Raw genomic sequence first — 24,327 nt, 5'->3', positions numbered from 1 at the left:
AAAAAAAAAAACGTTGGCTGTTTGCATGCTTTGAAAGTTACTTCTTGCTGTCTCCGCTAGAGCGCCCGCACAAACTCCCATCAGACGCTGCTTTGCGCTTAACATTCCTTTTTTTCGTGGTCCCTCACGATGGTACGTGGCGTGAGTAATTTCTCGTTCTTTTTTGTGGCGAGCTTAGGCTGTTATATTCTATATGATTTGATATATTGCTACAATATGGCGTGTTAACAGTATAAGCCTTAATTCTCTTGCTTTATTAGTTTTCAACACGACCGCGATGTTGTTCAAACGGTGTTGTCCGGCGCAATGGTGAACTGCACGTGCTAAGCCTTAATCTCTTGCCGTATTTGTCATGATTTGTCATGGAGATCAAAGTTAAGCTTTTACATGTTCTGGATATGAAATTGGTAAAACAAAATGTGTACCGCTACGAGTTTTTGTTAGTTCTATGTGGTGGTGGTTACCTTATTTAATTTCCCTAGATGCGTGCTTGCTGTCCAGCAACACGTGTAGGTCGCCCGACGTGCATTCAGAGCATGTGCGCTTATCGAACTAAGCAGCGTTTTGGTGAAATCAAGCATCATATGAGATTAAGTAGTGCAGGAATTTTGATGTTTTGGTGGCCGTTGAGCAACACGTGATGAACCGTCATGCTTTTGATAGGAATTGCCGTCAGACACGTACTTGACGACGACATGAGTTCTGAGTGTTGCTCAATTACTCGCTTCTGCATGTTACGTCTCCACAGTTCAGTGGATATTGATATCAATGAGGATTTTTGACGGTACTGGGCTTCCCAGGCGTGGATCTCGGGACAGAAAAGCGCATAACCGTTCTATTGTTCAACAGACCCTGCGGACATTTGTGGAGATCGGCCGGGTGGTCTACCTGACCCATGGCAAATATCGGGGACGGCTCTGCGGCATCGTTAACATTGTCGACCAGAACAGGGTGGGTCTTTTGTTTCAACGCAATTTCGTGAGGCAGCTTGGTGAAGCACATGTCACGTTTGTGCGTTGCTCGGTTCGTTGTGTGGACCTTCGCGAACTAAAGGCAACATTTGTGAGTTGCTGTTTAGATGTTCTGACGTGCACATTTATTCTATAATCGTAATTTCGAAGGCAGGTCGTATGCGACTAAAACGCCACTTGGGGGGTTGTACAAACGACTACAGTTAGTTGAACTGAGTACACAGATGCAGCAGTGGTTTTGAAGGACGTAGCTGCAACATGTATACACACATAATTCGGTTGCAACATGCTGCTAACATCATGAATCTGAAATTCTTGAAACAGTGGCACAGCAGGAAAAGTAAAGCTCCTTGTAGGGACTGTTCTTGTTGCAGAGCAACATATGATGAACCCTCATGCTTTTGATAGGAATTGCCGTCAGACACGTACATGACGACAACATGAGTTCTGAGGTTGCTCTTGCTAAACAGTCTGCTAATTGTCTTCCGTCACCTAGAATCCCTCCCCTGGTGGTCTAAATTATACCGTTGTCAGAGGGCAATTTCGATCGTGATTGGCTCCCTGAATCTGCAAGTGAACCAAACGATGGAGAAATTCGATCCAGATCGAAAGTTACTCTTAAAGCACCAATGTTGCTTCGAGGTGTCCACGATCTGACCACTGATTCATCTAGTAAAGGGTAAAGGCATGTCTTGTTTGGCCTCTCCAAAGCCTGTCACTTGGTCACCTTGTGGGAGAGGATCATCTTTTATTCTGGTGGCATTTGATGCAATACAGAGTTTAGGCAGAAAAGTGTCAGTTGTACGATTTTGTCTACATTCAATGATGCCAAACAATGATAGTGCTGGTGCCACAGGTGCTTGCTATCACATCGGGCTTTTAAAAAACCGTATGCGTACCTTAGAAGCAGCTATAGCCAATATTTCGACTTGCACTGGCATAGCAATCAGTGCTGTTGACTGGAAGCTGTTGGCCTATCACTTTGTAAAACATGCATTCTCAATACAATTGCAAAACACATGCTTTTATTACTGGATGAAAGAAGGATCTGACCACTGTTTCATCTCTGTAGTAAAGGCATGTAGCCTTTCCAAATTGCACACACCTATCAGTTTAGCATTGGGGTGTTGGCTGCTTCAGCTGGCCGAGGATGGATGGATGGATGGCAGCTATACCCTTTGTAACGGGCGGTGGCTGGCGCCACCTAGCCTTTTGCTCCCCCTCCTAATGCAAAGTTTCAGTTGAATATTCCCATGCTGCCGTGCCAGAGGTGATAATTATATCCGACTTGGCTCAATCCACACCACCTTCCACATGTGTGCATGAGCAGAAAACTGCACATGTTGAACGCTGGTGCGCAAATTTCAGTTTGCACTGCTTATGCAGACTCGGTGTAAACAAAAATTTGTGCAGCATGTGCAGTTTCTCAGGCATGCAGATTGAGCATAAGTTGGCCCTTAGTGGTTCTGGTAACTCCTGGAGGTAATTCTAAATGTGTAGCTACATATGTCTAAAATTTTATGTAAGCTGTGAAATGGCTTACAGTATTGACAAACCAGCTTACAAGTCTTGCTTCCAAGATGCTGTATACTGTAGCTTGATTTTTACAAGTTCAGAGTTTTGGGGTGTTGAACTGGTTGGTGATAAAAGTTCAATAACAATAAACCGCATGTCCAGGTATGTGGGTTCAACACATGACATTAACATTCATTACTTCAAGCTATTAGCTCTCTTATATGCATATTCCTAGTTTACATAGCACTAAGGAACAATCCTTCGCAAGTGGCAAACCAGTTACATTATTATTCAGTCATTGTGGGCATTGCATTTAATAGAGAACAGCCACCATAAGGTCTCAGTATCAATCTCTGTAAATGTCTACAAGTGGACAGCTTCCGCCGTGTTTGTGACATTGCCTGCTTGGCCATTGCACCGTCAAAGCGAAACTATACGTGATGACAACTTTCTGTGCCAATACAGCCTACACTATAGGCTGCACGCACGTGCGGAGTTTCTGCTTTTGTGTTACTACGCAAAGTAGTGCTGATGTTTTTCTGGCAGTTTACAGGACCAGGAAAAACAAGACACACACCAGAAAACCAAAACTAGTACACAGCAAACAATGGAATGCCTTTTCCTGAGCAAGGTTTTTATTTGTTAGGAAATATATTGCACAAAAAAATTTAAATAATAGTACAATTTGCCTTGCACTTTGTAGCTTCCAGTTGCTTGCATTCATAGACTACATGCTGATACACAGTAAATAAGTTCTTTGGCTTTGTAGCTTTGGCTGTGCTGCTGCACAAAGTTGTCGTTGGGTTTACTGTTTGCTGCAAACACTGCATATGGAACCACGGTCACTTGATCATGAAACATGATCACGGACGGTCACCGCAGCTCTGAAGGCATGATGGTGACGTGCTTGCCAGTAAAAACTATGCTATTTGCCATGACTGCTGCAGACGAAACCGTGGTCAATGCAGTGTTATGTGCTGCGGTAAATGCAAATAAAAGCTATAAAAGTATAAATGGGCACGACTCATTGGTTCCTGTCATCACACGGTTTGCGCTGATAACTATGGTGCTGCAGATGCCACTGCGTCGTTTCGGTTGGATGGTGGCATCACTACTGCTCTTTCTGATCAGATTTGCAGCGTTCCAAATGGATGAAATTAACGAGAGTTTTATTTCTTTAAGTAATGCATACACCTGTAAGGTAAAGTCCAAATTAACAAGGTTTTATTGTACTGCTGGCTCTGGCCCTTAACGCACACTGTGGTGGGCTGTGGCTATCTACAGTCAATGACTGAATTTTCTGACATGCCTGATATTTCGGACCTCTTCGCGGCACCGTCACGAGCCCCATAGAATCAGTGTATAAGGACATCTGAAGTTTCGGACGCTCGAACCGCCTGCCGTCCAATTTTCTGGACTTTTTGACGCGACGGAAGGTCCTTTGGCTCCTCGTGCAGTGCCCTTGCGCAGGAAATCGACTTGCAGTCGAAGCATATCACTGCTTTGAACCAGTACTAGCCAAATCTAGCCGTCACACACAGATTTGGTCTGGCCACGCTGGCCCTGTTCATCGCTGCACTTCCGCCTCCGGCGGAGTTTTCGGAGCGGCGCCATTTCATTTGTTTGCGTAGGCCGCGTTTTGGCTAGCGTGGTGTGTGTTTGTGCTGTTGTGTCAAGTATGCTCTGCGACGCTAGGCCTAGGTGCTTCGACACTCGTCTGCGAACTCCACTGTTCGCAACTTGAGGATTTCACTTGCTTTCGATGGCCCCCACTCCGCCTTCATCGTCCTCGCTGATGGCATCGAGGCGCGGAAAGCTGTACCGTCTGTAAATGATGGAGAAGAAAGCCGCCATTATTAAGCAAGTTGTGAGTGGCCCATCGCAGGCTGACTTGAGCAAGGAGTTCGGCATGGAGCAAGGAGTCGGGTTGTAGGGGATTCAGAAGACTCCGATGTTGAAAATGAGGAGCCAGTGCCTGTGTCGCCTACAAGCGCCGAGTTGACGCGAGCACTGTTGACTCTTTCATCGGTGGACAGTGCTGACATGACCCTTGCTCAGATCGAGGTTAATATGATCGCGTGCAACCGGAACGCCGTCCAAACAACAATCAACAAATCCTTCAAGCCACTGCAGCAATAAAACCGGCAGTCAGCTGCATACAGAGTTTTTGAATGCGTTTTTTTATAGCCACTTAACTGATGCTTTGGCAGGGTTTCAGAAACCTGGTACTTCGCCGTTTACTTCTAGATCCGAGAAAAAAAAAAAAGAGCGTTTTTTGCATGCATTCATTTTTTCGGACTGCCTGAAGTTTCGGACATTTTTACGTACCCTAGAGGGTCCGAAAAATCGGTCGTTGACTGTAATTGGATTGGTGCTAGGTTGTACCATGCATTTTCTGCACTCACTGGGAAAGTATCTCCGGAACTGCGCTTGTGTGAATGACCAACCCAGCACATGTTAATTTATGCACAAATTCATGAACATGTTTAGACATGTTTGACTTCACACTGCAATGAATACAGCTGTGACCATGCTGCTTCTTGCACATGTGATGAGGTTGTTAAAAGGGTTGGAACACCAAATTTTGAGGCTATAAAAAGCATGTTGTAGGCTGCTTCTGTATGCAAGGACACCCAGAACGAGGTATTGAGCGCTTCAAACATTTCAAAATAATTTTAATTCAGCTCCAAAAAGTCATTAAAAACTTCTCGTAGTCAAGACCCATCGCTAGCGCGGCAGCTACTACGTCACAGAGGAGGAACGAAAATACTGACGTCATAGCACGCTAGCGCAAAAACGCGACGTATGATGAGTAGCGATGAAATGCCGAATACGGAGCCTGCTGAGCCGAGTGATCGAGCATAGCCTCCACTATGACCAAGCTATCCTTTTTTAAGGGGAGACACAAGTCTTCTGGCCCAAAAAAATCTTTGAAAAATCGACTTTTTGTAAAACATTTTTTCGCAATCTAGACATCCTAGAGAAGCTATTGCTGCAATCATAACGCAATCTGACAAGTACTTATTTTGTTATTGCACTCTAAAGTAAGCTTCATCACCACTTTCGCTCGCAAAAGCCCCTCGAAAAGAGGCGAATTCAATGCCTTCGTCTACGCCAACCGTTACCCGCAGCGCGACCATTTTGGAATCACTTGAAAGCTGGATTTTTCTACATTCCGTTTTTAGCGGAAAAAGGGCACAATCTGGCTACTATGAAGGTACATGCTTTCGAAAAAGAGGAATACTCGCACGGCATTGGCGCCTTTGTACCACGTGGGGTAAATCCTGATCTCCGATTGGTCGACCAGGAGTTCCATTTCTCCGATGCGAGACGCCATGTTAGACATGGTTTGCATGCAGTCTAGTGCGCTGTAGCAACGCGACAATGGCTGGCAGTCGACGGAAGTCCGCGAAGCCTCATGCTTTCAGGAAATAACGCAAGCGACGTTCTCGGATACCCAAGTGGCGTTGGATGAATCGGCAGCGACGGCAGCCTGCACAGCGACATGCGCCAGCGAGCGAACGGCAGCAACCGAAGCTACGGCCGCGCACGCGGTGCTTGCGGCCAGCAACGCGCGTCGGCACGCTTCTCATCACAGAAGCCAAACCAGTGGCAATTGAACGTCGCGCGGAGGAGGAACGACAGAAGCTGTATTTTTAATCAGCTACCCGCCGAAAGCTGTCATTGATCAGATTCCCCAGAAGCGGTGGTGAGCGAGACCGCGTTTACGATTCTAAGCCTAGCGGCTCTAAATTGCCTGCTTCGGTGCGCGAAATGCGAATTCTGCCGTGGCCGTGAAACTAGGGGTGAACTGTGCCATTTGCGCTTTGTGACGACATAAGCACCAGCTGAAGCTTGCCAAAAAGAGGGGAATACAGGCTGAAAAAGACCAGCACCAGCTAGTGGCGTCTGACAAGAAGCACGCCAGAGCAGAAAACTTCATGCATGCCATAAATAAGAGGCGCATGAGAGAGAGCGATGGTGATTATGTGCCTGGTGGCTTCTAGTGCAAGGTGGACTTGAATTTCTTGCTGTAATTGCTAAGAATAAATCTAGGTCATGTCCTAGAACTTCGTTTTGCGTTTTCTCAAAAGCTGCATTTCTCCTATGACACGGGCTGTTGCTCACAGTATCTTTTGATGTAATAGTCCGATTTCAATTATTCTTGTTGCATTCAAAAGCTTATGAGTTTCTACACACAATAAAACTAATAAAATATGATATCCCTTATGCTAGATTTTTTTATGGGGCACTACAACAGATAAGAATTGTGGGCTTCATAACCACCACATTAGATATGGCAATAACTATTGTAAAAATAGCTAAAATTACAGTGATGGTCTATTGTGATCTCTGATCCTTGTAGAATGTGTACATATAAATTTTCGTGATATTCAGTGGTAAAATTGTTAAATTGGGCAAATTGATTTTCAAAAAGTATTATCTCAAAAACTACTTAAAGTAAGAAAAAATTGATTGCATATATGCTTCTAGCAGGCTAAAGTATACCTTGCCTGAAAATTTAATTTGTATATGACAAATTAAAAAAAAATCAAACACCAGTGTCTCCCCTTGATGCAAAGAAGGGGTAAGGCGTGCAAACACGGACACAAGAAGAGAGAAGTGGACAACACGAACGCCGCACAGCTGCCCGTGAAAGGCAAACTGCGTGCGGCGAGTTGCTGTGCGGACAGGCCTTTACTACACGTTTGAGTGTAACACTAGCCGACACGACTCCGAAAGGGACCAGGATATGCAGCGTTCGTGTTGTCTGCTTCTCTCCTCGCATAGTCACATAGTTCGGCAGCTCGGAGCCATCTCTTGTTCACTTGGCCTTTCTCAATGTGAGGGCCCGTCCACGTTACTGACACGGAAACTTGCAGTTCGCGGTCGGTCCGCTTTTGTGCGGCAGCATCGTCGCTATGCCTTTTCTGGTTCACTTCAAAGCTAAAGCTTACGGTGCTTCGGAATGAATCACCGACTCTCACAAGCCCCAATATTTTCTTACCGTTGTTGTCGCTCTTCGCAATAATTATAATAATCGCGACATGCACTTCAAATCGCCAGTTGTTGACCTCTGCTGGCAGAGCATGCGTATGCGCGAGCAGATGACGCAACATAGTTTTATGGTACGTCACTATTTTTTGTGGCCCACGTGACCAAGCCATGTTGAGTTTCCTCCTCTGTGACGTCATAGCATCCCCCGGAGCCCAGAAACCGAAATCGCTCGGTATAATAATGCTATTATTAAATTATTTATGGGATATATACGTATCCCGCTGTGTGTATCGTGCTCCCGGAAGCATGATGCAACGTTAGAATCAACAAACGCATGAACGAAAATTTTGATGTCTCCACCCCTTTAAGCTAACCACACTGCAAGCATGGCCTGCATTTAGGCACACCTACTCTCTCTTTCAATGCTAATCTATCCTGCAGTGCAGTATGAAATTGGGATGGCAAGCTATTGATTGGGCTAAAAAACAACCTCAAGATAACTACGATGCTGTGACAAAATGTTGGGTGCATAGTCGATGAGCTGGCGTCGGATCCCAGCCTTCACATTTTACCGTGATGGCCCATTGCTTGGAATAGGAAACCTATAAAAATTTGAGCTTCTTTAGCTTCCTTTCCTGCGAGTTTAGGAGCAATCCACCATAATGCAGCTTTTCAGCATGGTATCTCGTTTTGACAAAGAGATATGAAATGTTTTATCCACCACATTTTTACTTGCACTTTGTCACACTCAGTTACGTTTCTTAAGAAATCGCTGTTTTGTGCATAGAAGCACAAAAGTAACTGCAACATAATGCATTTCGGCGGACACTGAAAATTATCTCGGAACTGGTACTGTCAAGAGAATTCGTTCTAAGTGGATATGCTGTACAAACTCAGCGGCTATAGTTCGTAGATTGAAAGATGTGGCATAATGTAATTAAGTTAATTACAATAATTATTCACTTGAACATTTTTCTCGTAGGAGTAATGGTTGCCTCATTGGGTAATCTAGATCAAGGGTTAGAATTGTGCTATCTGCCATAGGCAATCATTAAAAAATCTGGTGCAGCTAAAAAAAGCACCCTGTATACCAAGCTGAAATAAAAAAAAAATTTACTAGCCGGCTCTACTTGTTTGCAAAAGTTGTGTATGCGATAGCAAACTACCTATGCACTCAACTATTTGCATAGGTAGCATTAGTTATCAAAATTACCTATTTTTAGAGGACTTGTATAATCTGGAAATAAGGACGTTGCCATAACAAAATTTTTTTTAAATGCCAATTACATTTAAAAAGGTAAAAAAAGGAAAGTGTGTCTATTAGATCAGGCTCAGCTGTATTGTCAACATCCCTTTACACAGTCGAGGTCCAACTGCGCCACTTGCGCCATTCTGCTACAATTCGACTTGCCTTCTCCTGGCTGCGCCCACTCAAGTGTCATTTGCGCTAACTGTGCGAAAGTGTGGCATTTTCGCGTTTTTACGGCAATGCAATGTTTTCAGTAGGGTTATGCAACTACACGTACTCCACCACACGAATCGATTTGTGAACATTCAAATACAGTCACCGATTAACTTTTCGGATAAGACCGAAAATTCGGACGCATTCGCGGCACCGCCACCTACCCAGAGTAAATGTATATGAACGTCTAAAATTTCGGACGCAAAAAACAAACCTTAGCCATCTGATATTCTGCACTTTTTGACATGACCACAGGTCCGAAACGGCATCAATCGAAGCCTCGATCCGGTGCTCTCGCACGCAGACCCACTGGCAGCCGTAGCCACAACCACGGCAACACTAGGCCTAGCTACTTCGACGTTAGCTTACGAAGCTTGATGTGCGGCGCCGTGTTTTTCATTGAAACGATTCGCCGTTGTTAGTAATGGCGCCGACTCCACCTTTGTATTCCTCCAGTAGTACATGTTGCTGGGCTAGTCGGTTCATATTGCTGAGTAGACCATAAATACGATCGCTTGGCCAAACAAGGAAGGACGGAAGGGAACGTGGTGCTGCATCTGTTCCCTTCTGTCCTTCCCTTGTTTTCCCTAAGCGATCATATCTATGGAATCAGCAATTTGTAATCCTCGCCAATGGCATCGAAGTTCGGAAAGTACGACGCGTTGCATAATGCCAGTTCTCGAAAGTCAGCTTCGCCTCAATACGGAAGTGTTACGCGGTGAAGCATACCAAAAGCATTAGTAAGGGGCACCGATACGCCTAGTAAGTATGGCAGGTCTTTAAAGCTATTTAGAGCTTTAGGTGCATATCTTTGTTCTCGTTAGCCTACAAAATTTTATTGTTTACAAAATTACATTCCTTGCCTACCCAAATAAAAATGTTTGCAACATAGCGTGCATGGTATACCGCCCGTGGGAAGCTTAATTGGTTGCTGTTGTCTTTATGCTTTGCTTCACTGTTGAACAGCGCTTACTGATTGCACAGTAATAACAAGCTTCACCACATGGCTACAGATTACTGCTTTACTACTCTAAGTGTTCCAAAAAGACCTTTTTTTTTTTTCTGCTCCGAAACTGCCCCCAAAATGCTGGTGTGGCTGTTCCTCTAAATTGCTCCAAAATGTCATTTTTTCTGCTCCAAAACTTGCTCCAAATCCTAAACTGGCTGGACCACCACTGTTTACAGAATTCTGTCTTAAAGGATACATTTATAGCGGTGAGATCACGATGGTTATCAAAATGCCTCCAGAGTCTGCATGTAGCACTTCAACTGCTTCTGTGCTTTTCTAGTCACTGAAGTTGCTTTTAAGCGCATCTTAGGACACCGAACCATCTTCACAGTCCACAGTAAGGGCTGCAATGCAGGGTGGGGGGAAGGGGGTCAGTTTGTGTTTGGATAGAGTTTATGAACCAGTGACCCCTCACTACCTTCACATGGCTCGCCCACTGTAAAAGCTTCATATAATATAATTTGCAATCGCTTTGATAAACCTGCTCCGAAAGTCCATTTTAGTGCTCGAAATTGAATTTTTGACTGCTCCAAATGCTGCTTTGAAATGGCATGGACCAGTAGCATCACTGCAATTATTAAGGGACATTGTGTAACAAGTGTTTGTGGCAAGCACCAAACAGCCTGAACACGGAGGGAACTCCATTGTTTGTGAGGTACAGTGCTGTTGATGCCACACTAATGTAACTTATGTAGATCATTTTCCCCTCCCTTTATTTATTGAAAAACACTTATCTGCAACTTGAGCACACGCAGACAAGTCAACAAAAAAATACTGCCCTTCCACTATTGCATACCTGCCAACTCTTCCTAATTTTCTGTAAAGTGTATGAATTTCGAGCAGCCTTACGATTTTACTAATCTTGCTTGAAATTTTGTGGAAAACATTTCATTTGTAAAGAAAACCCGTGAAATTGTTAAACTACACCCTGTTACCTTACGCTGCCACAAGATGGCAATACGTATGCGTGGTATCAGCAGCTGCAAGGTTGTAGTGACTTCTGTCTACTAGGGGGGTCACGAATCCATATAATATTGAAAGCTCTATAGCGCCTCCGCAAACTTGTTGTCATTCTTGTGCCTTTGTTCGTGCGTGTTTGGACTTTAGTCAGCTTCAGTCACTGCAGTGCTGGCCTCGCTTTTTGTGACTAGCTGCCGCATCGGGCACAGTGAGACTCTGGCCTGTAGCGGCTTCACAGTGCGATGACGGGCTTGAAGCCCCAACAGTACTTCCAAGTGTTTTTGAAATCGTACAAGGCAGAATATCCGTGCTTCGTGCCCTCAAAGAAAGGGGAGAAGTTTGGATTCTGCACCATGTGTGCCTGTGATGTGAACATCCAGCATGGTGGCAAGTGTAGCATCAGGGTCCACATCGCTTCGAAAAAGCATCGGGGATATGTGCGAGCTGCGGTAGAGCCAGCCAATCCTAGCAAGTTTTGTATGCAGCGACCTCGGTGTGATTTGTGCAGAATGCCTCTTAACAGCGTTTTCAGTTGAACACAACATCCTGCTGAGTGTCGGCGATCATGCCGAACCGCTTTTGCAGTAGATGTTCCCCAAGTGCGAAGAAGCGAAACACTCTGCTTGTGGACGAACAATGACGACGTCAATTGTTCAGAAAATGGTCGCCAACACGGAGACTCCTTTGCTGGATGCCCTAAAACAGCAAGTATTTTCGATCGCTGTGGATGGCAGTAAGAATAGGGATACGCAGCTTTACCCTATTGCAACATATTTCATTAAAGAGTCGAGTTGAAAGCAGACTTTTTTGCCCCGGGACAATCCAACTGAAAGTGACGGGTCACAAGATTGCAAATCTGGTTCTGGACGAAATGGTCTCGGAATTTTTCTGTTAGAAACCTGTTAGGACAATGCCAATGTCGTGATCGGCAAGAAGAAGTGTTTCTACTTTATTGAGGGAGGCTCAACCCGCTTTGATAGGGGTTGGTTGCCCGTGCAATCTCATCAACTTGGCTGCCCAAAAAGGAGCTTCATGTTTCCTTGTAAAAGTTGATAAGGCTTTGACATCTTTTTATACCTAGAGAAAAGCTCAAAACAGGAAGATCGACCTGAAGAGTTCCAAAAAATGGCAAGACGCGGAAGTCAGAAAGATGTTGAAGCATTCGCCGACACGGTGGCTGTCGTTGGGAAAGTGTTTGAAGAGGCTGCTGGACCAGGGGAAACCACTACTCAGCTTTTTTTTTTTGTTATCTGAAACAAAGCAGAGCTTGTTTTTGGAGTCATACCAAATTTCGAAGACTTCCTCACAAACCCCCCAAGAACCCTGCACTGACCCCAGTCTGCTACACATCTTCACAAGACTGCTGCAGGCCTTGGGAAGAAAAGCATTGACGGCGATGAACTCTCGCTAAAGAGGAAAGGAGCTCATTCTGGGGAAGCCAGCCACGTGAGGAACGCCTGTTTTATTTTTTGTCATTGGAGCTAAACAGGGCATGCTGTCTTTTTCTCCAAAATGTTATACCTCTTTTTGAGAAGGCAAACTGCCTTCTTCAGGCACAGGCTCCTGAGATTTATGTACTGAGGGGCCTCTTGAACAGCCTTTTCGAGGATCTCCCAACTAGATTTGTGTGCCCAGGTGTTGTCAAGGCATGCGATTCATTGCTGGAAGGTGACGAGCTGCAGAGAACCAGAAAGGTGATGAAGACATTCATTGGCAGCACAACCTACTCTGTGGTTGAGACACTGAGCTGCGTTAATAGAGAGCAGTTCTCTGCTGTACGTCTATAGTTAACGGCAGCATGCGATTACACTTGCCACAAATTCCCGCTAGAAGCCGTCAATCTCAAGATGGCTGAAGTTGCTCAAGTACAAGTTCTGGAAACTGCTTCATTCAACAGTACATGATTTTATTATGGTGTTCCCTGCTATCCTACCCCAGCAGAGTGGTGATGCGAAAGAAGTCTAGTTTGCCAACTTGCAAGCACATCAGGTTCCAGCCGACATATTGAATGAGCCAAGGTGCGACATGTGGTCGCAATTATGAAGCTTTCGAAGTGTCGAGGATCGCTCAGGTTCCACAGCATTTCAGTGGTTATGCTGGGTATTCTCTCCATTCCCCACAGCAATGCTGAATGTGAGAGAATATTCAGCACTGTGAACAAAACTCGAACAGAGTTTCGTTCATCTGTGTGTGAGAAAATTTGAAAGTCTGCTGATGGTCAAGGGGCACCAGAGTGGTACTTGCTTTGAGCAAATCTACACAGAGAAGTTTCTGAAGCAGGCAAAGCTGGCAACAGCAAAATCATTGCAAAGATAAATTGTGCCCTAGTGGAGTTTTCGCTCTTTACTCTCCAAGTCACGGATTTCACTTGCGGTTATGAATAAGTGAGTAAGCTTGTTGCAAAAGGTTAATCCCTTCAAAAAAGATGCCCCCCGTTTTACGAATTTCAAAATCTTCATGTTGGCAGGTATGCTATTGCAAAGAGGAGTCCAAGCGAAGCTCAGAATCTGCGGCTCTTCATTGTCAGAATGCCGGCGGCGTTCATGAAACGCCGCTTGTCCTTTGGCCGGACACATGATGCGCTGCCTCCCCATCTGATTGCCTGGCATGAACTGGAACATGCAATCACACCCTTTCCCTCCTCGGGAAGGAGGGGATGCCTGCGATTGTTTGACGATAAAACCCTGCATTAATAACCCTTAAAAGGTTTTTGCTGTATATGTATGGCGGCGGTTTTCTCTCCCGCAAGTTCTTTGCCGTACGGGTACGATTTGTACCCTCCATTGGAAATTTCGCGCCATAATGATGATGCATGCTCACTGGAAGGTGCTGCCACCTCTTAGGACTTATAGGAGTTTGAAATTTGTGCTACCTTCTTGCGGAGATAAACAGAACTGATTTCTAGCTTCAGCGTGTTGCGCCGTGTGATCGCAACGGAGGCACGCGAAACGTGCTTTTTCTCTTTGTTGGCACTCCCTTGGAGGGGTGGCAGTTCATTTCTACATTTATTGGTGCTGCTCTTAGCTTGTTTATCACCGCCACTCACGAGGTGTTCTCACTCTCTCCGGCAGCGCACTTACGCGAGAGAGTGCCTGAGACCTCTGCCCAAGGCAGCTGCAGGCAGAGAAGATGTCATGTTTGTGCCAACACAACTCACCACTTCAAGAGAACACACACATTTTAGGTGTGCAGACTGCGATAAGGCGCTGTGCGTAGACCCGTGTTTCAATGAGTACCACACTCTGAAATATCATTGAACATTTTGCAGTTCTGGGTGATGCCGACACCGAAATACTGTTCCTAATTTTTTTTTTTTTTACTATTTATTCTCGATTTTGTACATTCAAGATCCACAGTAATTTGACCACCTGGGAAAGTTTTTTTTTTTTTTCGAAATAATTTGGCCTTCAAAGGGTTAAGGGTGTGTATGATGAACCGATAGTGGCCGAATCAGTTAGCATGGTCTCACAGCCCAAAGGTCGGTAGTTAGTCCGCAGCCCGACAAGCAATTTTTATTTTTGCGCAGCTTGAGTTTTTTCATAGTACAATACCGACGCTGAGACAAGTGAGGCAATACAAGCTTTGTTCGAATATCAAACTGAAATAGAAAATGAGATGTTTGCTGGAGGCAGCTGTGTAGGTTAGTGAATATATTCAAGGAGTGCAAAACAAGTATCTGCAAGCGCTACGAAGGCACCTCAGGTCAGTGTCATTCTTGGGACCATGCATCCTTGCTGGTAATAGGATTGAAGCACTACAAGTTGCGACAGGTGCAGTGATGATGCATATTAGGCTTGGCCTGGTTTTTGTGAATGTGCCTTGACAAGGCTGGAACATACAGTTAATGAACCCTAATCTGGCTAATTTCATTTTTCACTCAAGTACCACTGTTTTTGACATATTGGCAAACCACTGGCACAAATGCTGATGGCACAACAATTAAATTGACTTCAGAGCTGCTTTAACACCGTACACCATTGTAACTGTTTCGGGATAAGGCTAGATGTGGTTTGACAATTGTTTGTATTAGGTTTGCTAACACAATAATTATTGTGGCAGTCTGTTTTCACAACACCTTGCATGTCATTAAAAGAAAGAATACTGAAAGTTTAAAATGAATATTTTCTGAACACCCTAGTAATACACATGAAAGCATTTATAATTGGTGACTGTTAATTAGTTCTGTCGGACCAATGTATGATCGTTGAAATAAACACGCTTGCTAGCTTGGTGATGGCTTTTGATTGCTGTGGCATGCAGGTTGAAGTAGACAGAATGAAAATGACTTATTGCTTCTGACGTGGGCGTTTACAGTGCAATTTTTAAATTAGAGCTTTTTTTTTTTTCCACTATCACGGGTTGTTGCGAATGTTTCTGCTCTTTGTAGAGCATGGTGCCTAATAAAGTTTCTTGTGCTAGTTCAGTGGCCAGTGTGCTATTATTTTGAGAGTGTGCAGTCACACATTTAGTATGGCCATTCTTACAAAACATAGAGCTTCAAAATGGTGCCATTTGTATTGCTGTAGATTCACTTCAGCTAAAGCTACATTTGTTTGAAACTTCAAATGCGTTTATTTCTGTTCAATGTTTTTGCACACTGTACTCCGCCTTACGGGTGTTTTTTCTGTGTTGTCTTTGGCCAAAAATGACAAGGATGGTATCATTTTATTCGTATTGAAATGATCTGGGGGGTGATGCTATTTTTATTACTCTTGCACCGTCATGAAAATTACATTCAGGTATAGTACTCGCTGTTAATTAGAAAAGAATTTTCATAATAAATGCAAGATTGTTTTCTTGTCCGCAAAATGCTTCCAAATGAATAAAAAAATAGCATCACCCCCTACAGTAGGTCTTTAGCAAGACGGAATCATCAAACAGCTCCGTAACGAGTTTGAAATTAATTTGACTTCAGACCTCAATATTTTTTTAACTGCTACAGCTATCAAAAATCTAATTACAGATCTGAAATCAGCACGAAAAATTACCCCAGACAGTGGAGTTTATGAAATATTCACCCAAAAATAAGAAAAAAAGTTTTAAGACCCACTTCCCCCCTTAAATTGCGCAAAGAAATGTGTCTGGCAGAAGGATCCTATAAAGAGTCCAGGATCCTGCTTAATTTATGTGCTATAGCTCCCCTCTTGGCCGCCTCCATTGCTGAAAACTTGCAAGGTGGAGGGCAGTATTGGTGCTGGGTATAGGTAGTGCACTCCTTTACTTGAGGTGAAAAGACGTCGGCTCACTTTCCAATGTTGTACCTCAGTGACCTGTAGACATGTGTAGTCTGCTATAACACGAAGTCTTCCCTTTGGAAAAAAGGGTGAAAGGTGTCAGAGCCGTGCTTGCCCGTATTCCAGCAGATTATGATAGGGTCAAACTCGCAAAGGGTTTCGTTTGCAAGCGATTTTTGCCGTTGGCTGGCCGCCTCAAACAATATTTCCAGCATCAGAATTGCCTGGAATTTTCTTCCAAACAATTCTAGCGTAAAAGCATTTCCTATTATGTAGGCATTACAACTTAAGCCAACACTGGCAAACGATAGATGTGCGTTCTGATCAGTCAGTGCTCGCACTGTATGCTTGTCAACATTCTTTTCATTTTCACGGCCGGACTGCGATTCATTTCTCACGGAGACTCTGATATGTGCAAAGTACCTGAGGCAGTGGAGCATGTACTTGATGTTTGTCCCCAGTACGACTTTGAAAGGCAGCCATTGACCTCCCCATTAATGTTGCGAACAGGCAATTGACATAAAAGAGTGTTACTAGAACTTTGGCAAGACATAATGTAAACAAAACTGCCTATCAAAGCTGAGAATATTTTGTTACTTCCAGCTTAGAATCAAGGCTGTGAATGGATCATTTGGACAAGTTGCATCTTACTGTCTATCCTCATACCTCTTTTTCTCCTCCCATTCTCTCACTGAATCTTCCTTTTACATGAATACCAGCATTGGTGTTGGATCTGCATAATTAGTTGGCGAAACTATGTGCTTCCTGAAGAACAGCACTTGCAATCTTTCCATGCAGCGTTGGACTTTTGTACGGAATAAATTTATGCTGTTTCTTTATAATTATCCTTTGTGTATGCACATCGACCAGAACCTGTTTGGACTGTGATGTTTTGGCTCCAGAGTTGAACAGGAACGAAAAATATTTAGACTCGAAACTCTGGTTGGAGTATATTGCCTCCTGGTAAAGCTCATGAACACTAGATGTCACACATTTGTTCTGAGGTAGCAGTGCCACATGTCAACATATAACTATAGTCGGATACAACTTTAGAAAAAAGGGGAGGTCCCGCCCAGATGACCAAAGCGCGACAACCAATTGCCTCTGCGACTAAAATAGTCCCGCTTGAAAAATCGTGCTCCTGAAATGCGTAATTCTTGGCATAAATAAAGACTTTTGTATTTTGATGACAGGTTTAGTAGAGCTCTCGTGCTACACCACATGCCGGATAGCAACAGAAAAATAACCCTGTGCCTTCTACAACACTGCCCATCGTCTGCTCTTTAGCTTCATTGCAAGTGGCAAAAGTATAAAGAGCAGCTCTGCATGGCTTTTGCGCTTGTTTACATGTACACGGTGTATCTACTACTTGTTTTCCAACCTTAAAATGAGTCAGTTGCTATTGAAAAAGTACTTATATAAAACAATGCATTTATCGCAACCAATACAAACGCGGGGCGAGAATACGGGCGAGGCAGGGAGGTACAAAAATGCTTCATTCATCGTTTTAAAATAGCACAAAATTTATATTTTTTGGTTTGTGTTTTCACAATTTCACAGCACGCATTCTACAGCTTGCGCATGCAGTGAGCACTGATGGACAGCAATCAATCGACGGTGCTAGACAATGCTCGAACACCGTCGCTAGACGCTCGGCTATCTCACTGCTGACAATGATCGTTCACGCTAAGTTGAAGACGACAAATCTTTGCGTTGAAGGCTTCTTCTCCAAATATTTTCTGCTGAGACACTCGTAAGTTTGTTTCATACGGGCACACATTTCTGATTTTTCCTGAGAATGGTTTTGCTCCATCACTTCACCCCGTCTGATGAAAAACGCAGCGACACAGTACACGAACACACCCACTGCTAACAGTAGGCACTAGTCTGGAAAATTTTTCTCGTAACTTCACTCGGTAGAAAATAAAACATGGAACAAACACGCAGGATGTGTGTTCGTAGCGGTCGCCACAGGGTCCTCTTTTCAGGAAAAGCGTAGCACAGCGCCAGCGATATTCGCTGCAATGTTTCTTTGCCGGATCACGGCTCCGAACAAACGCACGCGGCACAAATGCCACATCGTAAGCTTGTAGTCATATTTCCGACATGATAGACCATCAGAAACAGTTCTGGAATTCACTCTGACAAGTGGCTGAAGCACACAGATGCGACCTCACCCAGTTCGAAGCGCGTGCGGCTGTCTTCTCTGTTGGCGGGCTCATCGGCCGTCCGGCTGATGACGTTAGTCCGGAGTGCGCGCCCATTGGCGGGTGCTCGTGTGCCTCCGCCTCGGAGAAGTAAACGCCCCCTTTTTTCTAAAGTTGTATCCGACTATAGTGAGTTACATTTACAGTGCAAAAGCCTGGTGTTTCACTATAAACCATTGAACAGCTTGTCATGTGTTGGTGCCTGCTTCAAGCTATCACCACAGTGTCGCCTCTTCCTTTCGCACAGATTTCTGTTTTTATAAAATAACTTTTGGTTTAACTACTAGTATCTTGCTTAATCTTCTAATACAAAAATATATTTTTGCCTAATCTGCTAAAACATTGTTTGTTGGTCCCTTGAGCACACTGTAACACAATTTTTCTTGGAATAGAGCGCAGGAATCTCGGTACACAGGGAACTGTGCAACGTAACTGCTATAACTGTCTTCGCTGACCGATCGGAGCACACATCATTTGCAAGGGTCAGCTAAAGTAGCAATGCATTATCTCCTGTGCTTTTTGCCAAAGTTATGAGAAGTTAAGACAACATATGAAAGGTCAGACAGCTTTACCATACTGATGCGAGTAGAAAAGGTTGATTGAGGCTCTTTTGGTTCCAGGCTGTTGTTGATGGTCCTGAGACAGGAGTGCCACGCCAAGCAGTGCCATTCAAGCACATGAGGCTCACTCGGCAGAAAATCCGGGTGCCTATGGGTACATCCACAAAGGTTGTGCGCAAGGCCTGGGTGAAGAATGATGTTACTCAGAAATGGAATGAGTCTGCACTTGCCAAGAAGCTGGCTGCTCGTCGTCTGGTGCGTTCTGTTAATCATTTGTTCTGGGTAGTAATGTTTTTGGTTAAGCCCCTTGTATGGCAGTTCGTTAGCCTGACAGGTCAAGTGGAAGTTGAAGGTTTTTTTTTTCTGGTCCTTTTACATGTCTTCCTTTATTGTTATGTGTTAGTATACATTTGTACAAATCTGGCCTGTGAAACTACTGCTGTGTATGTGGGCCCTCAGGCACATTCAAGTGGTTCATAACTGCTATCGCCTGGGGTATAACTAACTGTTCAAAATAAAAATTGATTGAAGCAGTACCTTTAACGGGTACTGTAAGCTTACCACCCCCTCACGTACGCTTGATGGCGTTACCACATGCTCCCTCCCCTTCTTTCCCGGTGCACTCGTGAAGCACTCATGTCTGAAAATAAACTTAATGGTTACTTCTTGCGGGGCTCTTTGGCAGTATCGCATTGCTAAACACAAGAAGTGCATGATGCTAATGCCAAAGACTTGCTCTGTGGGGTGATCCTATATTTATTTGTTAGAAAGCATTCTAAAGGTAAGAAAACAGACGAACATTTACTTCAATATTTTATCTTTTCACTCAATATTTTTTATTGTAATTAGCACAATGATGCTAGAGTAACAGTAATAGCATCACCTTCTAGATATTTCAATATGAATACACTTATACCAAACTTTTTATTGTCACTCAACAAAATCACAGAGAAAAGCCCTGCGAGGCTGAGTGCGATGTGTAAAAACGGCAGCATCTACACATTTGCGCCTGCCTCTTCATGCGAGAGGATTACTACCCCAATGGAATTATAGTGTGTCCGGTATTCTGATAAGCGCAAGCGGACTGGGCGTTTTACTCAATGAGCGGAGGTGCAGTTGTGAACAGCCTACACGGTGCAGCCACCTGGTGGCACTTAGCTAATATAGCAGTAACCAAGGCCGTGATTCTGTAGCGATGACTTTTTCCCTATGCTAATGCCTTTCGACGCTTTTCACTTTGTGTCTGGTCACGTAACGCTCTGCCCTGGAAGTAAACATGGTCTGTTAAAATACCATTCCAGAAACCTCGCAGTGCTTTCGCAGTGTTGCTGGAATAGGATGTGATGATCGCGATGTTGATGCGACCTATAATTCAGGCAAAGCCTGCAAGATTGGCATTTGTGATGAAACCAAGTAGTGATGCAACCAAGGCAAGGTCTCGGGGATTACCGTCCAATGTGTAATCTCTGAGGCGATACTTGGTGCCTTGACAATGTTGCCAGAGGAGATAATGTCGGCATGTGCTACAGCCACAGACGGTGTCCGGGTAATTGAATGTAGAGCTGGCGGCTGTCCGAAACATCTGGCGGCTTTACACATTAAGTCTATCGGGCCATTGGCAGTGCCGCGAAGCTGTCCGAATTGCCGAGCATGTCTGATTTATCGGTCGGCGACTGTAGCTGACAAGCAACAGCTTTTGTAGCAACAGGGTTGCCTTGGGGCATATGATGAATTCATCCAGGAAGTGCCGTCTGATTCGTGCATGACGATATTTGGATGCTGATTTACAGTACTTCATGCTTGATTGCCTTTGTATGTTATGCTGTGCTTAATTCTGCTAGTTTTTTTTTTTTTTTTCCAACAGAAAGCCAACATGAACGATTTCGACAGGTTCAAGCTGAGGCGGGCAAAGCAATCGGTGCGTACTACATCTTGTAATCTTGCAGTCATTGTTAGCCATTGTAGCAAATGGCTGGCTTTTGACTATTTTTTTTTTTAGATATCTTAAGTGCTTTTGGTTGTGAAGCCTTGTTAATTTGGACAATTGGATAACTTGTTTTTACTGTCTGGGACTGCCAACGTATCTGTTCGATTGGATCAGGTGAGGCAATTTGCAGGTATTTGGATGTGCACTGGTTAATAGACTAGCCCAGAACCAACTACAAAACCTCTTGATGGCTATTTTAGGCAACAATTCTTGCATCACTTCAATTTTTTTTATTGGCTGTGGTCCACATCAACAGATCCAGTTAGTGTGTAGTATCAAGTTCGTAGCTAGGCGATGAACCTGTCTAGTACATGGTAACAATATTTCACAAGCATGAAAGGCACTTAGTCACACATTGCATGCACATCGTAATGAGCAATTAACTGACTGTGTCAGCAAAATTGAGAGGTGGACACAGTGAAAAGCATGGCTATTTGGTTGAATATAGTGTCCTGCCACCACCATGCTGCAAGGGAAGTTGCAATGGACTTATTTTCTTGGTTCATTTAATCACTGGGCATTGAGGTAATGAAACCCTTTTTAATCTCATGACATCCAAATTGACAAGGTTTTACTGTTTTGCAATTCAACCTATTGTATTTATCAATGAGACATTCGATTATCAGCTCCAGGTTTACAAAGAATCATTTGTAAATTATATTTCTATAAACTAAGCAACAAGTCAACTGTGCATGTGAAGTAGACTGGTTTTTGCTTATACATAACACATCCTGTTAAGAATTCAAACCCACTTGTCAGCGAACAAAAGGGTGCTAGCTGCAGCCTTTTGTCGCATTAGTATGGGTGTGACTAATTAGCTGATGCTGTCAACTATCTGAAATGTGCCTGCCAACCTTGTCTGCGTGCTTGCTGTACGGAATGGGTTAATTCAAGCCCATGTGTACGTGGAAAGCACCGAGCTCCACAATGCTGCCTAAACTGCTATGGCGTTTCACAGTCATGATGCTTACAATTTCTTAAATAATTCATGGCATCCCGACTGGCAAACTTTACACTGCCACAGCCTTGGCCATTGGGAAAGTGTACAACACTGAGCAAATGTCCGTAAACAAATTTTTCTTTACTGCTGGCATTCTAGAAAATGCTTAACTTGCATTTTTGCATGAAGTTGTCTTGATAGCAAGCAAATATATTTTTTTGATTTGCTGACTTCTGGCTGTTGTGTAAAGGTTCTATGCTGATTACACAGCTATTTACTTTGGCATTCTGCTGTTCACATCGGACCCCCCCCAATAAAAATGACACAAGCCTTGTACTTCCTGCCAAAGTTTATTGGCTTGCAAGCCACTCCAAGTGTAATTTGGAGTGAGTATATTTCAAGGCTGTCACACAAAAATGCCAGGCTGTTCTGGGTATAAGATCTAAGAGTGCATGGCACTCGCATGCAAGGACCACGTCTGCACTTGCCTTTAGGTCTATTCGATACAGTAAAGTTTCTCTGCACCTTCTGCACCTAGACCCTCGATTCCCCGAGGTGCAGCAGCGCACCCTGCACCCCCGTGCTCGATTGAACGGGGTGCAAGGCAAGATGCCGCCGTGGTGCACTGCACCCTTGAACCTTGCAGCGAGTGGGTGCAGCCCGGCACCCCCTGCACTTTTTCGTTTGAGGTGCCATGCACCTTTTTCTGAATCGAACAAACCTTTTGTTATGGTGTAGTATTGCACCAAATACTCAAATGTCAACAATACGGCTCCTTTGGAGCAAATTCTTTCTAGCTTCTTTCGCCTTCCTTGACCTTTTGCAGTGGAAGTGTTTTAATATTCAGTGCTTTCTTTTTAATATTTTATTTTTCACATATTCTTTAAATAGCGAAGTTAACATAGACGCCGTACTCCTTTCATTGTCCACAGTTGAACAAGGTTGTGCGGCTCCGGTTCTTGAAATTGAAGTCGCTTTCCAAAAAGGCTGCCAAGAAGGGTCAGCCGGAGAAACCAGAGAAGAAAGCAGCACCCAAGAAGAAGTGAATGCAGAAAATAAACTGGCGGATGTGCTGACTTTTGCAGTCGTCTTGTGCAGGTGTTTTGTCAATTGGCTAGACTCATTATCGAGCTGGTCAGATGGGCACTTTAGCATCAAGTCTATAGTGGGACTTGAAGTACAGCCAAGGGTAGATTTTCGCTGCATTGTATTAAAAAGCTTGCACATATGCCAGTCTGCCAATAAAACTATCCATTATGGAAATAACTGGTTCTGTTGAAATTGCACTTTTGTCTTCAAACATCGTTTAAAAGTATTCTCGAACTTGCTTATAATGATGCCTACAATGCTCCCATGCCCCATTATAAGATACAACCATGAAATTGGGCTACTGGGTGTGTGCACAGCGAAAAGGAAACTGTATACATAGTTTCACACGCCCTTGTCCCAGCCCTGATGTCTGTGCAGTTGACCAACTTGTTTTAGGGGGTTAATATTCTGCTTGTGTATCAGAGGGGTGAAGGCAAAGGTGCGCTCGAGGCCAGCAGTGTAACATTTTCCTAGATTTCGTGTTACTTTTTTAGTGCAAGCACCCAGTAGGCAGATTAATTATGGCCTATAATGTGACACGGGAGCATTGTAGTGTGGTTTAATTTGTATTGTCAAAATAGGTCATTCATGAAGTAGTAAAGGCAAGGCGCAAAAGACCAGGACTTAGGGAGAAGAACACAAACGACAGGACCAGCGCCACTCGGACTTGAGTATTTTGCATACGCGCCTGACGTGCCCAGAAGACGGTTCCAAGACGCCGAAGATAGACTGTACTTCCAAAGGCACCAGTCTTTTTCTCAAGCAATACGACACCACTCGAGACTGGCAAGCTGAGACGGCGGTCAGGTTGACGCACAAAATGGCAGGATCGATGCGAAAGCTTTGATGAAAGAAAGGGCCCAATGTATAAGAAATATGCCCAAGTAAAACTCTTGCTTGGGCTAGTTGGTTCATGCTTGAAGTAGTAAAGGCAAGGCGCAAAAGACCAGGACTTAGGGAGAACAACACAAACGACAGGACCAGCGCCACTCGGACTTGAGTATTTTGTAGGGGTGTGCGAATATTGAAATTTTCGAATACGAATAAGGCGAAAAACTGTCTTCGAATATCGAATCGAATATGTCTGCAGTATTAAAAAGTTGCAAAACAGGTAACAATAGCTTTATTACCTTTTTAAAAATAATATTGCACTTTACAAGGCTCCTTAAGGTTAAAGAGGCACTCATTATAGCTAATGCTTTCAGGTAATGTCAGGTAATGTGCTTGTTACAGATTATCGTGAAGCAAAATTAACTGCTCAACATGTTCAGAAAGTAAGCGCTCTCTATGCACTGTCACAACATTTCCACCGGTAGAAAAGACTCTTTCACTAGGAACTGAGGTGGCCGGGATGGCCAAGTACTTCTGGGCGAGTGCACTTAGAAGCGGGTACTT

The 24,327-nt window shown here is 44.0% G+C and overlaps 1 protein-coding gene across 3 annotated transcripts; it reads left to right on the top strand.

Moving 5' to 3' along the window:
* Window positions 1-27: 27 nt before the first annotated feature.
* On the top strand, window positions 28-22,927 carry RpL14 (ribosomal protein L14). 3 transcript variants are annotated; one of them, XM_070530333.1, is made up of 5 exons: window positions 28-132; window positions 850-951; window positions 18,977-19,171; window positions 20,781-20,834; window positions 22,776-22,927. In XM_070530333.1, the coding sequence occupies exons 1-5, from the start codon at window positions 130-132 to the stop codon at window positions 22,887-22,889; spliced, it is 468 nt and encodes a 155-aa protein (XP_070386434.1). In that variant the 5' UTR covers window positions 28-129; the 3' UTR covers window positions 22,890-22,927. The 3 variants fall into 3 exon arrangements, with proteins under 3 accessions (XP_070386434.1, XP_070386433.1, XP_070386435.1); XM_070530332.1 differs by having other exon boundaries at window positions 93-141; XM_070530334.1 differs by lacking the exon at window positions 28-132 and adding an exon at window positions 287-309.
* Window positions 22,928-24,327: the final 1,400 nt, after the last annotated feature.

The sequence above is a fragment of the Dermacentor albipictus genome, chromosome 1, assembly GCF_038994185.2.
Source record: "Dermacentor albipictus isolate Rhodes 1998 colony chromosome 1, USDA_Dalb.pri_finalv2, whole genome shotgun sequence".
NCBI lineage: Eukaryota > Metazoa > Arthropoda > Arachnida > Ixodida > Ixodidae > Dermacentor > Dermacentor albipictus.
Note: the sequence above shows the minus strand (reverse complement) of the source record. Positions and strands in the feature narration are given on the sequence as shown.